A 22,534-nucleotide genomic window follows, 5' to 3' on the forward strand; every position below is an offset into this window, starting at 1 on the left:
TGCCATCTTACACTTCCTTCTCAACCTGTCCATAATAGCTTCTAATGCTAACGGCCTGCTGCTGTACAAATATTGCAGCCCCCTCATAGGAACATGGGGCATCAGGAAGTACTTTTATTGCAAACCAATAAAGCTTATGCAACAACAATGTTATGGTGTCAGTATCTCTTTAAGATTTCAGTTGCAGATGGAAGTTGCTATCACCCAAGTAGATATTGGTTGCCGCTTCGAGCCGCCATACACGCACTGAATATCGTACCAAACAAGATTTCTTACAATAATATCGGTGTGTATGGCCAGCTTTACTCTGAATTCCCTGCAAATATGTATGTAGTATTCAGTTTATCAGCAGCTAACTACATCATCCAGCATCCTTAGCTAGTCAAATCTTTCTGCATATCCTCCAAAAGGCATTGGAAAGGAATCCTATATTAACCATAAATCTCTGCAACTTTATTAATTCCTCCTTTTACAGCCACCCAGAGGGGTGCATATTCCAGCCAAGCAGTAGTTAAACATAATGCAATATAAAAGAACATTTCCATTGGCAAGCCTTTCATGTTTTCCAACACTTGGCAATGTGTACTCTATGCCCACGTATTGTACCCAGCCTAATTCTTTCTAAATTGTGATTTACGTTGTTACAGAGAACAGAAGGAACTGAAGGCTTTACCCATACTTGCATCCGGTTTGCTGTCACGTCATTTACCAGATTTTTCTCTCAGGGAGGTTTATAAAATTTCGGTCCTGATGAAATGCTTCTGAAATATTAGCAGTACGGTTTCAGCAGAAATATATTTAAAGGGAAAGCATACCCAATAAATAAGCAACTTTAATATATGTACTGCAGTTGCAGTTAGTGAATGAGTGCCATCTTATGGTCATAAATAGAGCTATTAGGAAAAGGCTTAATCTAAACATGAAATTGGGCATCTGGCTACATGCAAATATAGAATTTTGTAAAAGGAAAAGAAGCCCTGTACACCAGGACTGAAGAATGATGGCTATAGAATAGTGGGCAAGAACATGTCAAGCTACTTTAATTCTCAGCTGCTGTTGGCCAGGGTACAGTCTGAAGATCACGCAGTGCTTATTTTATATACCTGTGAGCACAATAGAATTTAAATAAAAATACTGCAAGCTTGGGGGGGATCCATATTTCTCATGTGCTGTTGATAAGAGTGGCATGAAAACAGGAGGGCAGAAAAATATTTTTTCCCTCTCTGCTAAGAGTAGCATGTGCTTTCACGTAATTTATTTCAATGTGTTGAATCATTAATAGAAATGCATCTTTTCTGCATATTTTATTGTGTATGTAAAAATGCACTTATGGGTCAAGCAGTAGAGAGACAACTAGCTTTAAAAAAAAAAAAAAAAAAAAAAAAAAAAAAATTATACCCAGCTTTAGTCTTTACTTTGACCAGTTTCAGTCCAGGTCGATTGGGCCAAACTTCGGTAACAATCTCATGTAGCAAAGTATGCCTTGGATTGTTAGATCATCTTAACCCAGGCTTATAGGATTTAATTGGATGTAATTAGGATATGTGCCAGTTGGATTAAAGTTTGATCCAAAGTACTTTAGAGTTGGTGAGTATGCAGAAATAAGTGAGTTAGACCAGAGATACTGAACTCTGTGTGAGACCCGATGGTTAGTTTTGGTTCCACAACTACAATGGTTAGTATTGGTTCCTTGGTGTCAAGACCCAGCCAAGGCACTAGGCTATTTTGGTTCTAGTTATCCATAACAGGTCTCGTTCAATACTTATAGGTTTAAAACAAAATGTAAAATTCATTTTTTTTTCTAACTTGTGTGTAGTATAAATAACAAACTCTTATACTTCCTTTTGACCTCCTATTTGCCTGCAGTGTTTTTATTCAAATGTACTGATTTTATAGATTTAATGATTTTTGATAGTCCCTACCCCTTGTTCCAACCGTGTCCGAAAAGGGGGGCACTTAAAGGCTTGACTGTCTTGTGTACATCCCAGTGTTTGGGTTTTGCTAGCACTCCCCCCCCACTGCATCTCTTTATATCTCACAGGATGTTTGGAGAATGGAATGTTTTACTCCACATCATTATCCCAAGGCAGTCCGGCATTGCTTTATGTGTGTGTGAGTGTAAGTGGTTTCATTTCATGTTGTCTAGATTTCTTACTTACACAAATTTACACCTACTATTACATCACATTTATAAAGAAACACCATATTCTACAGTGCTGTATGTACATTAAACATAGATTTAAATACAAACCAGCCAAAGGTTCTGATAAGTCTGAAAGCTATAGAAAAAGCATTGTCACTGGCTCTTGTGCACAGGTATAGGATTTATTATCTTGAAGCCGCTAAAAAACTTGAAAGTTTTAATAGTCAATAAAAGGTACCATGTTTGCTACAGATCTAGTCACCTGTTCACCAGCTAAATATCTTATTGGTTGCTGTGGGTTACTGCACATGGGCAAACTGCCATAAGTGGTGATGCTCCTATCAGTCCAGCTGCCAAGTACTGCAACTGCTTCTAATGTCAGCCCTACTTCTGAGAGGAAGGCCTTTGTGACCATTTAAATAACATTTTATTGAGCAATTATCTGTGTGCTATTACCATATTCCCATATTTATTTCTGTCTTTTGCTTTCCACAAATTATTTTAACTGCTTTTATAACCTGACCAGGTGCTAGCCAAGAGCTAGGCTGTATATTTTTTTTGGACAATTTTAAAGCTATTGACAGTCTGAACAGTTGCAGGTTATGATTTTCAGTGCTAATGGGTTAACTAAGGTTACAGTGTAGTAGTAATCCGGATTGAATGTACTGATGCATTTTGCCCTTCCCCTTGGTTCACCTTTATAGCAGTCATTGGATTAATTCCTTTTTGTGCTAGCTTTACATAACAGATCTGGGAGGAACAAGGCATAACAATATGTAGTACTAGGCACTTAGATGGAAAAGTACAGTGTCACCGCACCTCGGAACCTCACATCAGGTCAACCATAGCATCCATAGCCAAGATTGGCCCCAGTTTGGCCTATTTGCTATACAGTATATTGTACTAATGTATGGCCCTTCTGCCATTAACATTGGTTTGAGACCAAGCTAAATCATAGGACTTGAGATATTTTGCAAAAATTATTTTTGCCAAATGAACTTGTACTCTTAGTTTGCAAAAAAAAAAAAAAGGTTTTGCTATAGACTAGCATGGCAAGTATAACTCTCTCAAAATCATATAAACAGCCTGTGTCTTGGTCGTTGATGAATGCTGTGGCAGCGACTGCTCTGTGCTGAGTGGCTTAGTGCCTAAGTTGCATTACATTCTCCTTTTTGACCCTAGATGGTAAAAGTATATTTGTTTGAGTTTAGTTGTATCAGTTAGTGTTGATTGATAAACTGCTTTGCATTCCATGTCCCCATGACAAAACAAACCCACTCCCGGAGTATACGGTTGGTTTCATAAATCCCTTAGTTCTTTAAAGAGCTCCTTTTTTTTCCCCTCCTCTTGCCCTGTCCTTCCTCCCAGCCCTCCCTGATTAGGGCAGACCATCTGTTCTTTGTTATATGTTTGCAGAAACAGCTTTTTCTGAAAGGCGTTACAGGCCCACCAAGTTGTATAGATCCACCTTTTCACCCTCCCACTGCCCTTGATGTCATTAAGGTATACCCTTAAACCTATTCAGTCTACCCTTTTTTAATGAAACAATATCACCTTTTTTAGGAAGTACTATGCTGCAGCCCCTTCAATTAACATCGTAATGATTAGTCACGTATCGCGTATCACATTTGAAAACTTAATATACTTTGCTCAAATACACCTCATTATAATAACAAGCCAAACCAGAAACTGTCTTAAAGGAAAACTATACCCCCAAAATGAATACTTAGCCAACTGAGTTTATACTATTTTAAGTTACCTATTAAAGAATCTTGCCAAACTGGCATATCAGTTTTACATCCTTTCCCTTGGTCCACCATTTAGTGATGGGCTGTGTGCTCCCTCAGAGATCAGCTGACAGGAAATAATGCAGCTCTACCTGTAACAGGAAGTGGTGTGGAAGCAAAAGACAGAACTCTGTCCATTCATTGGCTGATGGGGCCTAGCTTGTATGTGTGCCTTGGCTTGTTTGTGTGCACTGTGAATCCTATGATCCCAGGGGGCAGCCCTTAGTTCTTAAAATGGCAATTTTCTATTTAGGATAACCCAATAGCACATACAGGTATGGGATCCCTTATCCGGAAACCCGTTATCCAGAAAGTTCAGTATTACGGAAAGGCCATCTCCCATAGACTCCATTATAAGCAAATCAAATTTTTTAAAATGATTACCTTTTTCTCTGTATTAGAGTACTTTGTACTTGATCCCAACTAAGGTATAATTAATCCTTATTGGAGGCAAACCAATCCTATTGGGTTTATTCAATATTTAAATGATTTTTAGCAGAATTAAGATATGGAAATCCAAATTACGGAATGATCCCTTATCCGGAAAACCCCAGGTCCCGATCATTCTGGATAATAGGCCCCATACCTGTACTACTAAAAAAGAATATTGTTATAAAAATGGTTTACTTAGATGAAGCAGGGATTTACATATGAGCTGGTTTATGCAATATATTTTTATAGACCTACATTGTTCGGGGGGTATAGATTCCCTTTAAAGATTATGGCCGTGCACAACCAGCAATATTGAATCCTGATCTTGCATCCATAGTTGAACCATATTGGTATCTTTGACCTTTGGTAACTTGATTTATCTGATTGGGTCTCCGCATACTTAGGCAAACCCAAGATGGCTACCATAACTGTAAAACTAGGGTCAAGAAGAAAAAAAAATTTCAGCCATGTAGTCCTAAATGACATACCGTATGGATATACATTTGCTGCTGCCTTCTATTGCAGCACAACAATGCAGAGGTCTCTAAAGGACTTGAAACATTGCTTAACTAAGCTTCATATAATCTCTTCCTATATACTGCAACATTCCTCTTTAAAAAGGTAGGCTTTCTAGTGTACTTCTTGGTCGTTTGTGTAGATTTCTGCACTGCCCACACTAATTAGATGGCCATAATGAAGTAGTAGAATAGTCGAGTTATACAAATTTCAGGTTTGAATTTTGGCTTCATGTACAAATAGGGAAAAAAATTTAACTGAATTAACTATTTATGTGAAGTTTTATACATTTTCATAAGTCTGAAAACATATGTTTAGTTACAGTATTCCCAGTTGCACTTTCATAGACCGGTACAGTTTACCTTGGATATATAGTTATGAAGGATTGCGAGTGTTGCTTCCCATACACCTGCTTCTTGCTACACTTTTGCTGTGTAGTCCCATGGGACATAGTTGTCAGCACTTGAAAATAATTTCCCGAAGCACTTTTTTTTTTTTTTTTTTTTTTTTTTACTGATTCTTTGAGCAATTGGTGAATTCCACTAAAAGTGGGTGATAAGCATGCTGACCAATCTACTGCATAATAGGGAATTTAAACTGGGTATGGCTGTGCTTCATTTTTCACAAGAAATCTACAGAATTAGAAGAATGTTCCCAAAACACACTAAATCATTGAATCGGGTTACACAGCAGACCATATTGCAAAGCATACGTTGAAGTGTCAAAAAAAAAAAAAAAAAAAACACCTGAAGTGATTATGTAAAGATCTAGGCAATGTTGAAAGCCATAGTCCTTAAAGGAACAGTAACACCATAAAATGAAAGTGTTTTAAAGTAATTAAAATATAATATACAGTTGCCCTGCACTGGTAAAACTGGTAAGTTTGCAACAGAAACGCTACTATAGTTTATATAAATGAGCTGCTATGTCAACACGGGGGCAGCCATTGAAGCTGGGAAAAAGGAGAAAAGGCACAGGCACATAGCAGATAACAGATAAAACCCCATTATATTCTACAAAGCTTTTCTGTTATCTGCAAAGTAACCTGTGCCTTTTCTCCTGTAAATGGCTGCCCCCGTGGCTACACAGAAGCTTTATTATATAAACTATAGTAGTCTTTCTAAGGAAAACACACCAGTTGTACCAGTACAGGGCAGTATTACATTATATAGTAATTACTTTTATACACTTTCATTTTTTGCTGTTACTGTCCATTAAGAGTACAGTGTGCTTTTAAAAAAAGTGAGTAACCTGCTGTCCTCCACATGTTGTCCTTGAATGGTACTATGTAACATCCAAGGTTTCCAATAAATAAATAAATACATTATACAATCTATCCACCACTGAGAGGTATTTTGGCTAGGGGGTCTCACGTTTGTACCTACCACCAAGTGTAACACCCTAGACCTCATGATTGATATCCGTAAATTCCAGAGAACAACTTTATATTGAAACTAAATGAACACTTCAGAACTAAACACAACACCACTAGTACACCTTTTCGCACCAAAAGTGACAATGAGCCCCCGTAACATACCAAAGTCAATAGCCTCTTTCACGCGCCTCCTGATTGATGAGTCTGCTAAACCAGTTGCTATGTATCCTGAGCCTTTTCTCCTTTTTTTCCATCTTAAATGCCTGCCCCTGTGGCTACACAGCAGCTTATTTATATAAACTATAGTAGAGTTTCTGAGGCAAACCCACAGCTTTTACCAGTGCAGTACAACAGTACAGTACATTACATTTTAATTACTTTAAAATGCTTTCCTTGTTTGGCGTTATTTTTCCTTTAAGGTCCGTTAAGGTGAGATTTGGGTTGGCCCTTTTTTGCTTTCCCAGATATTCTTTAATCTATTGGATTTTTTTTTACTATTGATCTGTAATCTTTAAAATCAGTGCCTCAAATACAATGGTTCTAATTTAGGGCCCTCTCCTTACACACGTTCCCAAAAGTTCAGCAAATAGCTGTGGCATAGTTTTTTTTCAAGACATGTTGGGTACTGTGGAGCCCTGTTTCGTAAGATGTAAATTATTGTTCCATACTGTCTGAAGTGGTATGGGTGCACTCAAACATAAGAATAGTGACTTCCCCCCCCCCCCCCAAGTAATGGAGATATTCAGTGCAATTGATCTCTGTATTAAATACTATATTTGAGATGTTTACCCTTATACTACATATAAATCTTGTTTTGTTTGTTTTTTAGCATTCTCCTTCAGAATCTTTCCTTGATAACTCTGTGCCGGATATGACTCGGATAAGTGGCCCCAATGCTTCTTTAATGAACACAGAAGATTTCTTGCCATCCATGCAGTCCCAGACACCACAAAAGAAAAGGAAGAAAAAAAACAACCACATTGCTACTGATAAAACTGTTGGAGGGTTTGGGCTGGAAGGTTTCCCTGGGGAAAACTCTGACCTCTTAATTGACGGAGCACCAGATGGAAAGAAAAAGAAAAAGCCTAAAGTCAAAAAAGAGCCCAAGGAGCCAAAAGAGCCCAAAGCAAAGAAAGAGCCAAAGGAACCTAAGGCTCCCAAACAACCCAAGCCCCCCAAAGAGCCAAAAGAGAAGAAGGTGAAGACAACCACGCCAAAACCAAAGGCAAGCAAAAAGACCAGGTAAGATTCAGCTTGGGCATACCACTTACAGCAATTATTTTCCTGTAACAGCACCTTGGACCTCTGTACAAGGCATTGAAATTACAGTGCGGTCCTGTGTCAGTGTTTCCTGGCTAGGATTTTTGTTTTTTTATTGATGCACTAAAAAATTACAGCAAAAATCACGTACCCTAAAAGGAGACTTTTGTGGTCTTTTTGCATTCACCCTTCACTTGCTGTTCTGTACAGCTGCTTAAGTGGTCACATGACTTTCCATCGAACTCCCAGGGCTATATTACCTTAAAATGTGTTCTTTGTTCAAATGATATGCAACAAATACTTTTCTTTTCTAAAATAACACTTTTGATTCCAACCATCTTGTTTCCCAGTAGCAGCTCAGCAAGCTTGGTTGCTGACTCTAACAGTTATAGTTTGATACATTAGTTGCTCTCATTTGTCTTAGGCTTTATTAAGTCTGGTACTGTTGGCTACGTTATCTTTAAAAGTTTCAAGCTGGGAAATGCCAGCTACTAATGTTTTAACTAATAGGTTGGAGACCAGGCTTCTGAAACTGCTGCCTTAAAACATGACAGAAGGGTTAATACCAATCAATCATTTTTAAATGTTACATTTTAGATAAAAATGAGAAGCCAGTATTTTTGCTGTACTATTTGAAAACACCTTACCGCTGCCCACTGTGGAATACTATGTTGGTATACCATAGAATTAATAATTTGGGGCTTCTCTTTAAAATGTTGCACCGGGTTGTGTTTTTTTTTTTTTTTTTTTTTTTTTTAATGCCAAGGTTGCTTGGCAAGGTTAAAAAAAGCCAGCACTGAACTGATAATGCTGATAGTTGTTAAAACCTAAGTCCCATACCTGTACCTGTAAAGGTTACTGTTATCCAAAATGCTCGGTACATGGAGTTTTACGGCTAAGGGATCTTTCCGTAGTTTTGATCTCCATAACTTAAATCTGCTAAAAATCATTTAAATATTGAATAAACCCAATAGGATTGTTTTGCCTCCAATAAAGATTAATTATATCTTAGTTGAGATCTAGTACAAGGTACTGTTTTATCATTACAGATAGAAAGGAAATCATTTTTTTAAATTAGAATTATTAGCTTTAAATGGAGTCTATGGGAGATGGCCTTTCCGTAATTTGAAACTTTCTGGATAACTGGGTTCTGGATAAGGGATCCCATACCTGTACTTTGTTGGTAGCTCAGTTAATTATTCATTTAGTTGTTAGAGCAAAGTTACCCCTCTAGTAGTTTTACTCCTGCAGCAACTTCACAGAAGTCACTGTGTACCCTGTGTTTGTGTGGTTCTGGATTTTGGGTCCCTACTAGTTTTGATTTCTCCCTGTACTTTGAACCAGGCACCTGGCACTATCTTGACATTTACTAAAAAGCCTGAACGGAAAAAGTGTGTGCGGGAAAAACTTGCCGAAACCTCTACTTTGACAAATTGTCACACAAAAAATAAACAACGCCAAAAATTCTAAAACCTCTAAAGTTTTGAAGCAAAGTAGGCACTATAAAAATCTAAATCCAAAAATGGGCCCCAATCCAATGTTTATTCTTGTTAACTATGCTAGATCAGTAAAAAGTGATCAACTGGATGCTAATTGTTAGTGTACCAGGTGTTAATGCTTAGCCTCTGTCATATAAGAGCATAAAACAGAGTGCTGGTTATTTTGGCTAAGTATATGGAGCTATATGGCCACTTGGTCCTAACTTACCAAGGATATAGGAAAGCATTTGAACTGGTGTGCTCCTAGCCGTGTAGTGGTTGTAAGTGAAGTGTTTTTATGGAGTAACATACCCCAAAGCTATACTGTTTTGCTTGCATTGTTGGGTGTTGTAACAATATGCTGTAAAATTGCAATGATCTTTCGGATAGAAGTGAACATATGTTCAGGTGCAAATATTACTTTCCAAAGAAGCTTGAGAGGCAATACACAAGCATCTCATTTCTGCATTTGTATCCAAAATGTCTTACAACTGTTCTGAATGGTTTCCAAACATCTGAACCTGTTTTTCAAGCTGTGACCAATGTTGGAAAATATATACTTTCCAGATGGAGGCACAGTCAGAATTACCTAATCCAAATCGGCTCAGAAACCGTGTTTTAAGAAGGATTAAAATATACTTTGTTAGCGGTCAATTTTACAGTTTTAAGGTTTCTACGGAGTGCAGCGCTGCATTTTTATTTGCAAAATATTACTGTTTGTACAATGTATACCCCTGTGTTAGAAGTAGTCTTTATCTGCGAATGTATAAATATCCAATTATCTGGGTTGCTTGTGTCCTGAGCTTTAACATTTAAACGGTCCAACAGGGATTAGCTTGTAATGTCCAGTATGAGTTACTGTCTTATATAGTCTTCGTTTTAAAAATTTTTTTTTATATAGTTTTTGAATTCTATTTAGGCAACATTAGGCAATGTTTAGTATGTCCTAGAATGGCGAATAGCTTTTAACTGTTAAACTTTGATTGCATTTTTTTCTTTTCAGTTGTTGCTTTCTGGGAAAGTCACTGACCCCAGCAACCAAAAATGTTGCCCTGTGAAGGCTACAGTTATATTATTATTGTTACTTTCTATTACTTATCTAGGAGCTTTTATGCTTAATGTTGACAATTAAAGCTGAAATCAAGTTGCTCAGTCAGGTGCTCCGAAATTGCAAACTGGTGTATCTTGGGGAAGGGCAGAATGTACATCAAAACCCAAAGCAAACCCAAAAAATACATCATGCTTGGTTGCCCTTTCCACTGGTTTTCTTCTAGTCTTGAGGGAAAAAAGTATATTTAAGTATATATTGCAAGATCTAGGTCTGTAGGCCCGATGTGTCTGTGGCTAGTTAACATTATGTATAGGCTAACCTAGATTGGCCCTTCAGGCTTAAATTTAAAGAGAAAATATTCCTTGTTTGTATTCATACATTGAGCTTAAATGCATGGTGCATAATTTACAGAATGGAGGCTTAACCATAAAAGGTAAAGAAGAACCATGGCAATTAAAAGCCCGTGTCTTGTGCTAAGCAACCAAGGTCTGGGTTCTAGCAAATGCCAAAGGGGCTGCTGGAAGATACCCATAGATATTCACTATTTAGTGCTTGAGGTAGGCCAAATAAGGATGGAAATTTCTCCTATTAATATTGTTTTGTCCAAATGGCCAGCAATCACTGCAACAGCAAAGGTTGTATTATCCATCTAGTCTTGAAATTAAGACAGCTAGACAGAAGTACTTTGTGTGTGTGTATATGTATAGAGAAGGTGCTTATTCAACAGACAGGTCTGTAAATTCCAGCAGTTGCTGAATAACTCCCTTCCACTACAAGCACTCACTCAATTTTGGAGAAACTTACATTTTCTCTTTCACCATCTCTTCTGTTTGAAACACTCCTGTTTAGGATTTGTTCCCCACTGTAATTATACTGTATGTCGATTGACACGAAGCAGAGCCATAAAAGCCATAATGGGGGCGCTCTCCCAAGATACGCACGTGGCTCCGATTGCAGGCAAAACAGATTACTGCTTCAGTAGTAGAAGTGACTGTTCCACAGCTGGTTTCACTTCCCCCTATTAACGGCATGCTCTGTTGCTGATTAAATCTATGTATAGCGTCTCGCTCCGCTGTCCAAACTTGGCCCTCTAGCTGTTGCAGAACTACAACGTCTGCCTTCCACAAACAGCTGTTGGATTTTGATATTATAAGAAGTTTTTCAGTAGATGGTGGGTACAATCTAAATGAAGACAGCCAGTTCTACACTAAAGTAATCATGCTTTTATTGAAGAAATAATATTGGCTAGTGACAGATGTTGTAAATTATCCCATTGGGGGTGAATTTGCACCGGTGCTAGTAATGAAACTCCAGTATATGTTCACTGATTGGAGTATTCCCAAGATTCAAACTGGCTGCCCTTTGGTTATGGAGCTCTAATTAAATGGAAATACTGGTATGGGGCCTGTTATCCAGAATGCTGGGGACTTGGGGTTCTCTGTATAAGGGGTCTTTCTGCAATTTGCATCCCAATACTTTGTCTACTAAAAAAAAAAATGTACATAAACTCAATAGGATTGGGAATTATGTATTAAAATTTGGATACGGGTTTCCAGATAACAGATCCCATACCTGTATCTGCTTTCTAACAATATGTACTGAATATCAAGAACAGGAAACCTGCTGCATTGGTGGTTTCACGTTTTACCACACCCCTCCTCTGTGTTTTAAACTTAGTTGAAACCCCTTGTTTTTTTTGTAACGTGTATGGGCCACCCTAATGCATACACCTAAAAATAGAAAGCCTAAAATTAGACTGCACTTGCACCCAGGACCCATAATTGAGTAAAGTAGTATTTACACTTGCTCTTCCAGTGATTGTGATCTAGCCTGTGAGCAAAGGTATTTGAGCAATTATCCACTTTAGCTCTTAATGGTAGGCTTGTGTGCTTCACTTAAAACCGCAAGGATGCAGAATATTATACAGTGTTCATTCTGGGCATATGCTGAGGCATATTCTGCATGGACAAACTGCAACAGAACCAATGGTGGCCTGTCATTTTGATCTGCCTGTTTGTACATAATGCATACGCCAGAGGAGAGATATGGCTGCATTCCAGTTCCATGCATTCATGTAATCACACAGGAGTATTTTCTGCAAACAATAACCTGCAACCTCGCAATTTCCAAGATCATTAAATGGACATTAATACCAAATTATAACTAGGCTAAATTTACCTTTTAAATGCAAAATTTCCTGTCTGCTATGAGTGCAGGCGAATCTTGGGTCACTAAATTCATGATCCATTAGGATGTCCTGAGCATGAATTACTGACAGATTCCATACACTTGACATTTGCATGGGCTATTTTAGTAGCAAAATTTTGCTCTCCGTTCTATCAAGCTGTTGCTTTTCATAGCAGATTACATCCTCGTTTTCAGAATGTTGCAGTGCAAAGTGCTTTCCCTTTAGCTGTTGTTTTACATTCACTTGTCCTAGTTGCAAGTTCTTTTTAATCAAAATTTATTGCAACACTGACTTAGTCATGCCACAAAATTTTGAATCAGTGTCATATATTAACTCTATTTACATACCCCTGAACTACAACTCTATCCCCAAACTATATCTCTGAAGATGGACCTAAACAGCCGATTAAAAATTACGGACATGTCCCCTAAAGTCAGCAGATTATTGCCCTGGCTCCTATGATTGCCAGCCTGATGACTGTAAATTGGGCAAATATTTGCAAGTTAGAAAATTTCATATGACAAGGATGCATTAGCATGTTAAAGCAGTCCTCTCCTGGTGGGTCTCCATAGGCGTGGGTGGCCAAATCTGGCAAAGATCCACATATTTAGGGACATTTTCAAATGAGCTAATCTTTGTGTATTGTCTGCTTTAATCTAACAATCTAATGCTCAACACAATCCTCTAGAATTCGGGCCCCTGTAAACCTATTGTAGTATTGGAGGCAATTTTAATTTGTCCTTGTTTAGCCTTCTCTATACTTGTTTTGGTCATGGTAATATTGCATAGCTACCTCAGTACCCTGTCTTGGTGATTTGACAGTCTTTGAAAATGGCGTTGCTGTACTACAGGAGCCTTCACTATTGGAAGGGCTTTAAAATTTTTAAAATGACTTGTTAAAATATTATATATTATTATTGGTTAAATTTGCCTCCATTCATCCAGTAGAGCACTAGTAATGTTGGACAGTCAGGTCTGGCTTGCATTCAGTGTTCCCATTCATCCCTTGTGTGGGATTTTGGCTTGAAGTCAGAACTTAATCATTTTACCTACCCATTCTGTACAGGAATTGCTTTTTACATATGTGGGGAGGGAGGGATTATTGTGCTTTTCCCCAAACTTTTGCCACAAAGTATGAAACAGGGAAATGTCAAGAATATCATATGCTGCCACTAAGTGTTGCTTTCACTGGAACCAGGGGCCCTAGTGCAGTCCATGAAAGGTTGCCTCAGATTTTGCTACTTTGGAAAAACTTAAGAGGGAATAGTAAAACTATACGCTGTATGTGACAAGGGCACAAAGTGCGTTACAAATTCCATGTTTAAAAAGGGTGCTGCCAGAGACAGTGTTGCTCTGTTTCTTTGGAAAAATGACTGGATTTATCTGTGGATGAGTTTAACCCGGCCAGAACTAGCCCAATATATTGCTCTGGAAATTGCATTCCTCCATCTGTATCTGTTTAGAAATGGCTTTGGTCCCTCTATGAGTTAAAGGTGAGTGCTGCAAGCTCCTCTTTGAAGTCTGGTTGAGAGACTGCAGGCCCTTTGAACTTGCAATTCCTTGTCATATACACTCTTTCAGTGCCAGGACTATTTACATTCTGTAGATATTACCTGTCCTAATGCTCGTAGGTTTGCTTTTTGGGCTAAAAACCATGACAAGCAGCTTCTATTCTTATCAGTTATAGAAGTCACAGGCCTTTTTCTGTGGCTGAAATGGACTTGCATGTACCATAGATCTGATAATGCTCTTACCACTTTTTAGGGCTCTGGCACACGGGGAGATTAGTCGCCCGCGACAAATCTCCCTGTTCGTGGGCGACTAATCTCCCCGAGTTGCCATCACCTGCCATCCCACCGGCAAAAATGTAAGTCGCCGGTGGGATGGCACATGTGGCGGCGCGATTTCGGCAAATTGCAGAAGTTGCCGCGCAAGGCTTTTTCGTCGATTTGCCGAAATCGCGCCGCCGCGTGTGCCATCCCACCAGCGACTTACATTTTTGCCGGTGGGATGGCAGGTGAAGGCAACTCAGGGAGATTAGTCACCCGCGAACAGGGAGATTTGTCGCGGGCGACTAATCTCCCTGTGTGCCAGAGCCCTTAGGATAAGGGCACATGTGGCATCTGGGAAAGCACCAATACAGCCTGCTGCTGCCTCGACATGAATGCAATCCGCCTGTCTGGATGCACCCCCTGTGTGCAGTGATAGATGCATGGCATTTGTCAGTAACTGCAAGACGGGGGTGCTAGTGATCCATATGTATCGCCTTTACCCTCTCTTGTATATTCCTTTATCTTTTTGCCTGAGTACAGTGCTTGCTACTTGTGATGGGGCAGGTTTGATTTTCCTGTCTGATGGAGAACCACATGGGCTCATTTGAAGGCCCATATACCTGCCATAATCAGTCAAATTAGGCCAATATCGCCCAATTAAATTGGGCATATTATGAGAAGATCCGCTCGTTTGGCGACCCCACCAAACAAGTAGATCTTACCACGTATGACTGCCTTTAGAGCCACAGTTCTGTATTTAAGCTCCAGGGATAGGGACCTTTGTGCTCTTGTGTCTCCTAATGAACCACTTAATCTTTGCATCTGTGTATATATATATATATATATATATAATGTGTGTTTGCATGATATTGCAGTGTTTGTATGATTACTGAACTGAAAAAATGTACTATGATGTGAATACAGTGATGCTATATAAATATTTACATATAAATATAAACAAATCCATATGTACTAATGGCTTCTTAAACATAGGAAATGTAAACACCCCTTTGTTTTGTGCTAATTTCGTTTTTAAATCTCACAACCTATTTCTGGACGCAGAGAATTGTAGTTCAGCAACATGAAGTGTCAGACAGCCCAGTATATCCTAGAATAAAAATAATTATAAAGAAATTCCTTTGAAAAATGTTAAGGGTAAGAGCAGTATCTGTACTAAAAAATTGCTTTATTTCCTCCTTCGAGGGTGGTTATTGGGTGAGGGGGTTGGAAGGAACAGGAAAGTAAACTGGGTGCTTTCCTCCCCTAGTTCATAGCCCCCGCCACCCAAGAAAGGTGATTTGTTTGCTCTTTTATGTCCCCGCCTGAGCACCCTATGACAGGTCTAGCTCTGCTCTTCTCATTAGCTGTAGTGTAAGGAGTTAAAATCCACTGACCATAGGAATATGTGCCTATATATAAATATAGGTTATTTTATTGCTCAGTTTCTCCAGGATACAAATAGGAGAAATAAAAAGCAGCAGCGGCGGCAGCAGAGAACGCGGCAGCGCAGGTGTTGCCAATGTTTGAAAGCTGATTGAGGGAAGCAGATGGCTTGAGTCAGTGGCACCCAGCCAAAAGAGCAGGTGCTGGTCACGTGATCGCTGGTTACCAGGGTAATGTGATTGCTCTTGGCGTGCAGATGAAAGGAAAGGGGCCCAGCGCTGAGCTGGAGTGTTGTATAATTTGTGGCAGTTAGAGCGGAAATAAAGGCTGGAAATGGAGCCTCATGCTAGGGGAGACTTGTGTCCATGTGCGCAGAAACACCAGGGCAGTTGGGAAGAGTCCTCCCTGGCTTTCTCACACACACAAGAGGGGTTTATTTCTCCCTTTCTTCCCTTGTTTTATTTAACCCCTTAACTTCTGCTGGCCACATAATATAAAGTCTCAGTATTTTCCTTTTGTTTTTCAAAAAGTGTTTTAAACCCTTCAATAAATATGATGGTGCGCTGTGTTTCAGACAAATTAAAAAAAATTTTTATATATACATTTTTTTTAAAAAAAATATTTCCTCTTTAAATATATATGCCTATATAAAACTCTAAGATTGTATGCTTGTTAAATCTTTGGTATTTTTTTTTTACTGTCCTTTTCAGGATATTTACTGTAATTAGACTCTCTAATGCTCTAAATACCTCCATGGTGACTGTGCATTTGGTTCCCATAATAGAATGGCCTTATTCATTGTGCCAATAGCCGGGCACTTAAAGTCATCAGATAATGATGAAAGCCATTATTCAAAATACAATAAAGATGTTTTTTTTTATATAGATAGATACTCCTTCGCAAAAAGTTTACCGGTGACAGCAATCTAGGTGCTTTATTTCTGCCAGGCAAACCATTTTGTGCTTCAAATATATATATTTTTGTTACGCGTCTGATCTGAACATGGGTTTTTCTTTGGAAATTATCAGTTTCCTTCAGACCAAATGTCAGGTTTTATGTTGCTCTCTGGTGCTCAATATCTATGGAGGCAAGTGCAGGAATCATTGTAATTTTAACCATATTGGAATGTAGTGTTTCACCCGCTAATAAAGTTATTAAACCCAGTTGCCTTATTTCTGGCAGTTGACAGACACATAACAAGTCATGCTGTACGTTGAGAGGATGTGATGTGGTGTGATCTGTAATTTTCAGGAGAGAACTTGCAAGTGATTTTCAGACCTATAACTGAAAGGGAAGGGTGTCTTTCCACCTCCTTGAAGGTGAAACCTTTGGCAAGCCCCCCCCCCCCCATTAGTTCATAGCAACATTACGGATATATGAGAGCATTTATCCATTTTTCCAGCTATATGCATATAGCAATACATGCTCACCCTCAAATCCAACTCTAGTCTTCATGTCAAGCTTCCAGTACTATACAAGAAGAGCAAATAAGAATATTCCCCTAGTTGCTCCAGGTCCAGCCACAGTGGGTCATTCCCAAAGAGAACAATAGACCTAAGACCCTTGGCAAAGGGAGATTTTTACCCACCTGTCACTGCTTCTTATGCCATACTAGTGAATGACAGGGGCGCAATTTAAAGTATACAGAGCAGTGACAAGGAGTCCTTAGTGCGAAAACACTAGCTTGAGTGTTGTCACAGAGGTCCACCTGTTACTGTTCCATGTGCGTTCAGCTACACCCTTGTTACTGACTAGTATTAAGACCGGCGTCCTGAATGGTGTTTGAAATGCTGCAGTTCTTACACTCAAAAGCTGAAACACTGTAGGGTCCAGTCACACCATGAGTGGATTAGTGCAATAGGAAACTGCTGATCATTTATCATTTTTGTTGATATGAGGTTATATATGCATTTGTCTGTGGCTTTTTTGAACCATTCCTGTGTATGAGTGACACACAACTCAGAGTTAATATGACACTGTTTGGAGCAGCCTTATAGGATGGATCACTGTTGTCCACAGTATCACACAGCGAAAGCTGAATTTATGTGTGCAGGAAAAATCCAAATTGTTCACATGGACAAGACTTTAAAGTTTCCCAGTTGACAAGCACTTAGCTGTACAGCCATTGCAGAACCCTGCAGGGCACTTTTGGAGACTTTTTCCGTGATGCATTTATGCCGTCAGTCTGCCGTCTGGCTCCGGTCACAGCTTGGCGGCAGAATGTCAAGCAAAATCTTCAGTTAATTATTCTCTGTAAGAGACAGAGTATTTCTCATCTTTTCTTCAAGATGTCATGAAAAATATAAAAAAAAAATATATATCTATATATAATTTTTTTTAACTTATATTGGTTGCCTAGTAAAGAATGTAGAATTTAATTTTTTTTTACTGATTTACTTACCGTACATACCTGTTGGCTGATGGGTTCCTCATATGAACCCCTGAAAAAGTCACTCTTTTAAACACTTTTACTTGTGCTTGTAAGGTTTGTGGCAGAAAGAGCTATATAAATGAATTGGGGAAAATTATGTACAGTGCATCATAGTTCCTTTATCCGAACAATGTTTCTTTTCTCTATATTTAATATACATTATGCAAACCATTATACATTATACGAGCTATAGTTTTGTGCTACTTAATAATTGTATATAATAAAACATATATAAGTCATTAGATCTTTAAAAAGATCTAATGATTAGTCTGGTTGCTAGGGCTCAACTATCCTAGTGAAAGCTTGGGTGTCTGAATGTAAAATGAATTGTAGAAGGCCCTTTTTCTTAAGGAGCTGGCATAAAAACCTGTTGAAAATTACTATCATTACGGAACAGCAATACCATGTATATTCAGTGACCCGTTGTGAACATAACTGATCTCTACTTAATAGACTTATTTGTCTTTTTCTGTTTTTTTTTTTTAATCAGCAATAAGTCGGATGCAGAGGGCAGTGCTCAGAAGAAAAAAGTTAATAAAGTGAAACCAGAAGGGGTTGAACCTTTAGATTTGGATAAAACCCCACCCCCTTCTTCTCCCCCTCCTCCTCCAGAAGAGGAAGATGACTCGGGAGTACAGGTAATACTTATGTATTTAGATATAAATGTTAGATTTTGCACATAAAATTGTGGACATATCACATAAAAGTGAAAGCAGACACAATGTAATAGTTTCTTGTACACAATAGAACATATACAGTGAAGCACTGGTGCTCACCACCCACAAAATCTTCTTCTTCAAGCTAATGTGAAAACAAGCAAATGATATTTGGATTTTCATGTAAGGGAAATTTATGCAAAAAATATATGGCTTTTGGCACAGTATGTGGTTTCCCTGGAAGGGGCAGTGCTGTAAATAGATTAGGATGAACTTGCCAGACAAAAAAAAAAAAAACTCTTGGGATCATTACATGGTGCAGTTGCCCTAACACCATAATGAACAGTTCCCAGAAAGTACTGGATTTCTTGAGGCTTCAGTATATTTTCACTGTATTCATATTTTCACTGTTCAGTGTAAGCTTCACTGTACTTGTAGCAGTGCTTAGACTGATTAGCTCCATGTTGTTAGTGAGTGGAACCTAAACTGAAATCTCTTGGTTTGGTGATTCTCACTACCAAATGTATGTTGCACAACTCTAGAAGTCACCCCTGCTAATCACCTCTTGTTTTCTAATATCTACAGAAGAGGCGCTCTAGCAGGCAGGTTAAAAGGAAGCGCTACACTGAAGACCTAGAATTTAAGATTTCAGATGAAGAGCCTGATGATGCAGATGGAAGAGACTCTCCTTCCAACACATCTCAGTCGGAGCTGCAGGTCAGTTCTAATTAAAAGGCAGTGAAAATAGTTATGTGGGGTCAAGTGCACATGCCTTTAATTTACTGTTATTTTCTGTTTTCTATTTAAAAATATTGCTTTCGTGACAAGATTATGTTTGCTAGTAAAGTGCTGTACTGATATCAAATGTATAAGTAAAGCAAAACCATTTACTTTATATTGTATTTCACGTCTGAGTCTTCCCAAAGAGAGAAGTTGTTATTCACGCCATCTAAACATATAAAATGTAATGGAGAGTTGTCCTAACATCCCATGATGATGACATTCTAGGATTAGTAGTGGAACAACAGCTTGACAGTCACTGATTGGAGAGGTGTAATGTAAATGATAAAAAATAAAATGTATTTAAGCTAAATGTTTTTTTTCTACCAGAGAAATGTTTTGGGGCCCTAAGCAGAAGCCAAGCCTACCCTGCTCTGCTCTACAACAGATGTTGACTGCTTGAAAATACTGAGAATTGTAATCTAAGATTTGGAGAGCTTTACTATTTTGTACTATTACGTCTAATGACACAATTGTATTTCCTAAGCCTGTTTAGCACCATAAGTTAGCAGCAATAGGAAGTTCCATTGCAGTTCTGTAATTCCAACCTAAATGACTCCTTACAAAGTGCACTTATATGCTATTCTTTCGTACTGCTATTCAATTTCAAAGAAGTGTCCTTATGCAGTCCTTCTTTCTGGTTTCTTATTGGAATCTCAAAACAACCGCTTGGTCTTTGAAATATCCAAGATGCACTCTATCAATCCATTACTAATGCAGGAGTGCATCACGAGACACAATCAGCAGAGAACAAGTTTATTACAAAACACTAGTATACTTTACAACCTGTGGCAGTTCATGAGCCTTCCTTTGGTTTCCTTTTATAATAAGCAGTAGAGAGGTTTAATCTACAGATGATTATTACTCAAAATATTCTAGGAGGAACCTTTTTTCTTTTTACCTTAATAAATGCTTTCAACAACTTGAATCTGGGTGCACTGAATTCAATCAAATGTTCCCAAGTGTGAAAACCTTGCGTTATTTCATATGGGCCTTTATAAACAATGTGTGGAAAGCTGATCTTTTCCCAGTTAATGTGAACAAAATATTTCCAAAAAATTCTACACTCTTAAATAAGAATTCATAATTGTCTCTTTTAGGATGGACTAGATGCTGAAGGACCCGTGGTGGAGAAAATCATGAGTTGCCGGTTAACAAAAAAACAAGTAGGTTACTCTGTTACAGCCTTTTGGTTAATGGTGCACAGGGTGCCCTACAAGTGATGAAGTGTATGCGCCAGAAAGAGTGCATTATGCACGGGTGCCAAAATGTGCCATTACCCATATACAAAAAGCAGAAAGCTTTGAGACATCATTTTGGCAGATATCTAATGGCATAAACCTAGCATTGTTTACAAACTCAACCAAAAGCAATGAACCATGGCAATATCTGTATATAACTGGAGAATCACAAAACTAATCACCAAGACACACAAAGCTGGTAAACCATAATGCGCACATCCAACTTTGCAGCGCGATCAAAGCAGTGCAGTAAATCCACCATCCACCTAAAATGCAAGACACTTTGGGACCTGTATGTTATGTATTTATTATGTAAAAAACGACAAAATTTGCTGCACACTGGCAGGCTTAAAGGCTTAATTTTTTACGCATTTTGTTTTATTCCGCCAGAATTTATGTAAAAGAATGGCTTAAAATCTGGTGTATGGAAGGCACCATTTATTTTACACAGCATAATAAATAGGCCCCTTTGTGTTGGATGGTGTTATAAAGCGGGTAACTCTGAACTGGATTTGTATACTGTTTGTCTAGAAAATTTACCTGGCAGTAAGCAATATTGAGGATAAGAAGATGGGCTGAAATATAGACTGCACTGTATTTAAACCCTGAAATGGCAGGTGGGGGATTCTTTATTGTCTTGCACTAAGGTTTTGTTTTAAAGGAGTGAACAAAAACTCCCTTTTCTAGGAAGTTAAGGATGGTTTGTGGCCCTAGCGCCCAATAGCAAGGGAAGGGGGGGCAGGGATTCATCTCAGCCTATTTTAAATGATATAATGGATCAAACCAAGAGTGGGTTTATAGAAGAGAAATGCATGAAATTTAAACTTGTTTTTTTACATGATTCCAGTTGATTTTAAGCAGATGCTATTGCCGCCTGGCTGTGGTATTTTGATATGGCTGTCCCAGCACCAAATCATTAAAAGTGTTTAATGAGATAGGCTTGTACTTTGTTAGCAGATTTGTAACTATGCTGATCCAACCTTCAGGAATACAAATAAATTACTGCAAATGCCTCTAATGTTATTTCTGTGCACTTGTCAATAATGTTGCTAATTTCAGTTTGCCTAACAGAAAAACATGGGGGTTTCAGCCAGTGACACACGCGCTTGAGTGATTTCAAGCATTTTTTTCCTTCTCTTTAGCTAAAGTAATGTAAGATTTCCAGAAGAATATAACATCCATCTCAGCAGGAAATGAATGAGGCTGCTAGTTTTCCTAGAAGTAGCAAGGGTGGGGTTTATTCTGGTTGGCAGCTATAATTTAGTCAAGTGCTTGAAGATTACCACAAGCATTTTAAGGCTGATTTTCTGCCTGACCTTTCCAATGAACCTGCTCAATGTGAAGCCTTTTTATTTACTCCATCTGGTATCTTGATGCTGTGCCATGCGTGCCACTTTAGCGCATATTACGGTGTAAATATGAAATTGTATTTCCTATATATAAATATCTCACCCATGCAGAGCGTCTTATTTGTGATGATTTGGAATTCAGAGGTTACAGCAGCAGGACTGACTCTGGGAGAGAACGCTGGTGTTAAACAAGAATGGCCCAGCAACAGAATATTGTTTTCAGCATTATTGCAAAAAAAATTACAGCTAATGTTTTGCTGTTATTACAGAGTCTGCTTATTGTACATTTCCAGGGAGTTCTGACATTAGTCATTAGACCATTCTACTGAAAGTCTGAGATTCACTAGGGGCAGAGAATCCCTGAATGATCAGTGGTTTAGCCTGGTTAAGCTATATAAATACTAAAAAGAAATGTGTGTTTATATTTATGTATAGCATTCCCAGGAAAATAAATTCTTATTAATAGTTATTACAGACTTACACACTTTCCAGATGCACCTCTTGTTTCATGTAGGTTTTTGTCTCATGAGTTACTTTCCCACCATGTTGAATCAGTTTTTGAAAGTTATTCAAATTTTGTGCAGGGTCTAGAGACTGAACCACTGAGTTTAAGAATGTCGTATGGATTTTTGACTTACCAAACCCTTTGGGCTGTTGGACTGAAGATACATCCATATTGCTCCTCTGGCACC

At 38.4% G+C, this 22,534-nt stretch overlaps 1 protein-coding gene across 2 annotated transcripts in view; it reads left to right on the plus strand.

The window, feature by feature from the left end:
* Positions 1–22,534, plus strand: part of chd7 (chromodomain helicase DNA binding protein 7) — an 84,976-nt gene that overhangs the window by 29,294 nt on the left and 33,148 nt on the right. For both annotated transcript variants that reach the window (XM_002936112.5, XM_004915184.4), the window contains exons 3-6: positions 7,083–7,495; positions 18,307–18,454; positions 19,058–19,189; positions 20,353–20,418. In XM_002936112.5, the coding sequence (XP_002936158.2) occupies positions 7,083–7,495; positions 18,307–18,454; positions 19,058–19,189; positions 20,353–20,418 (759 nt within the window). The remainder of the gene's footprint in view (positions 1–7,082; positions 7,496–18,306; positions 18,455–19,057; positions 19,190–20,352; positions 20,419–22,534) is intronic.

The sequence above is a fragment of the Xenopus tropicalis genome, chromosome 6, assembly GCF_000004195.4.
Source record: "Xenopus tropicalis strain Nigerian chromosome 6, UCB_Xtro_10.0, whole genome shotgun sequence".
In the NCBI taxonomy this organism is placed as follows: Eukaryota; Metazoa; Chordata; class Amphibia; order Anura; family Pipidae; genus Xenopus; species Xenopus tropicalis.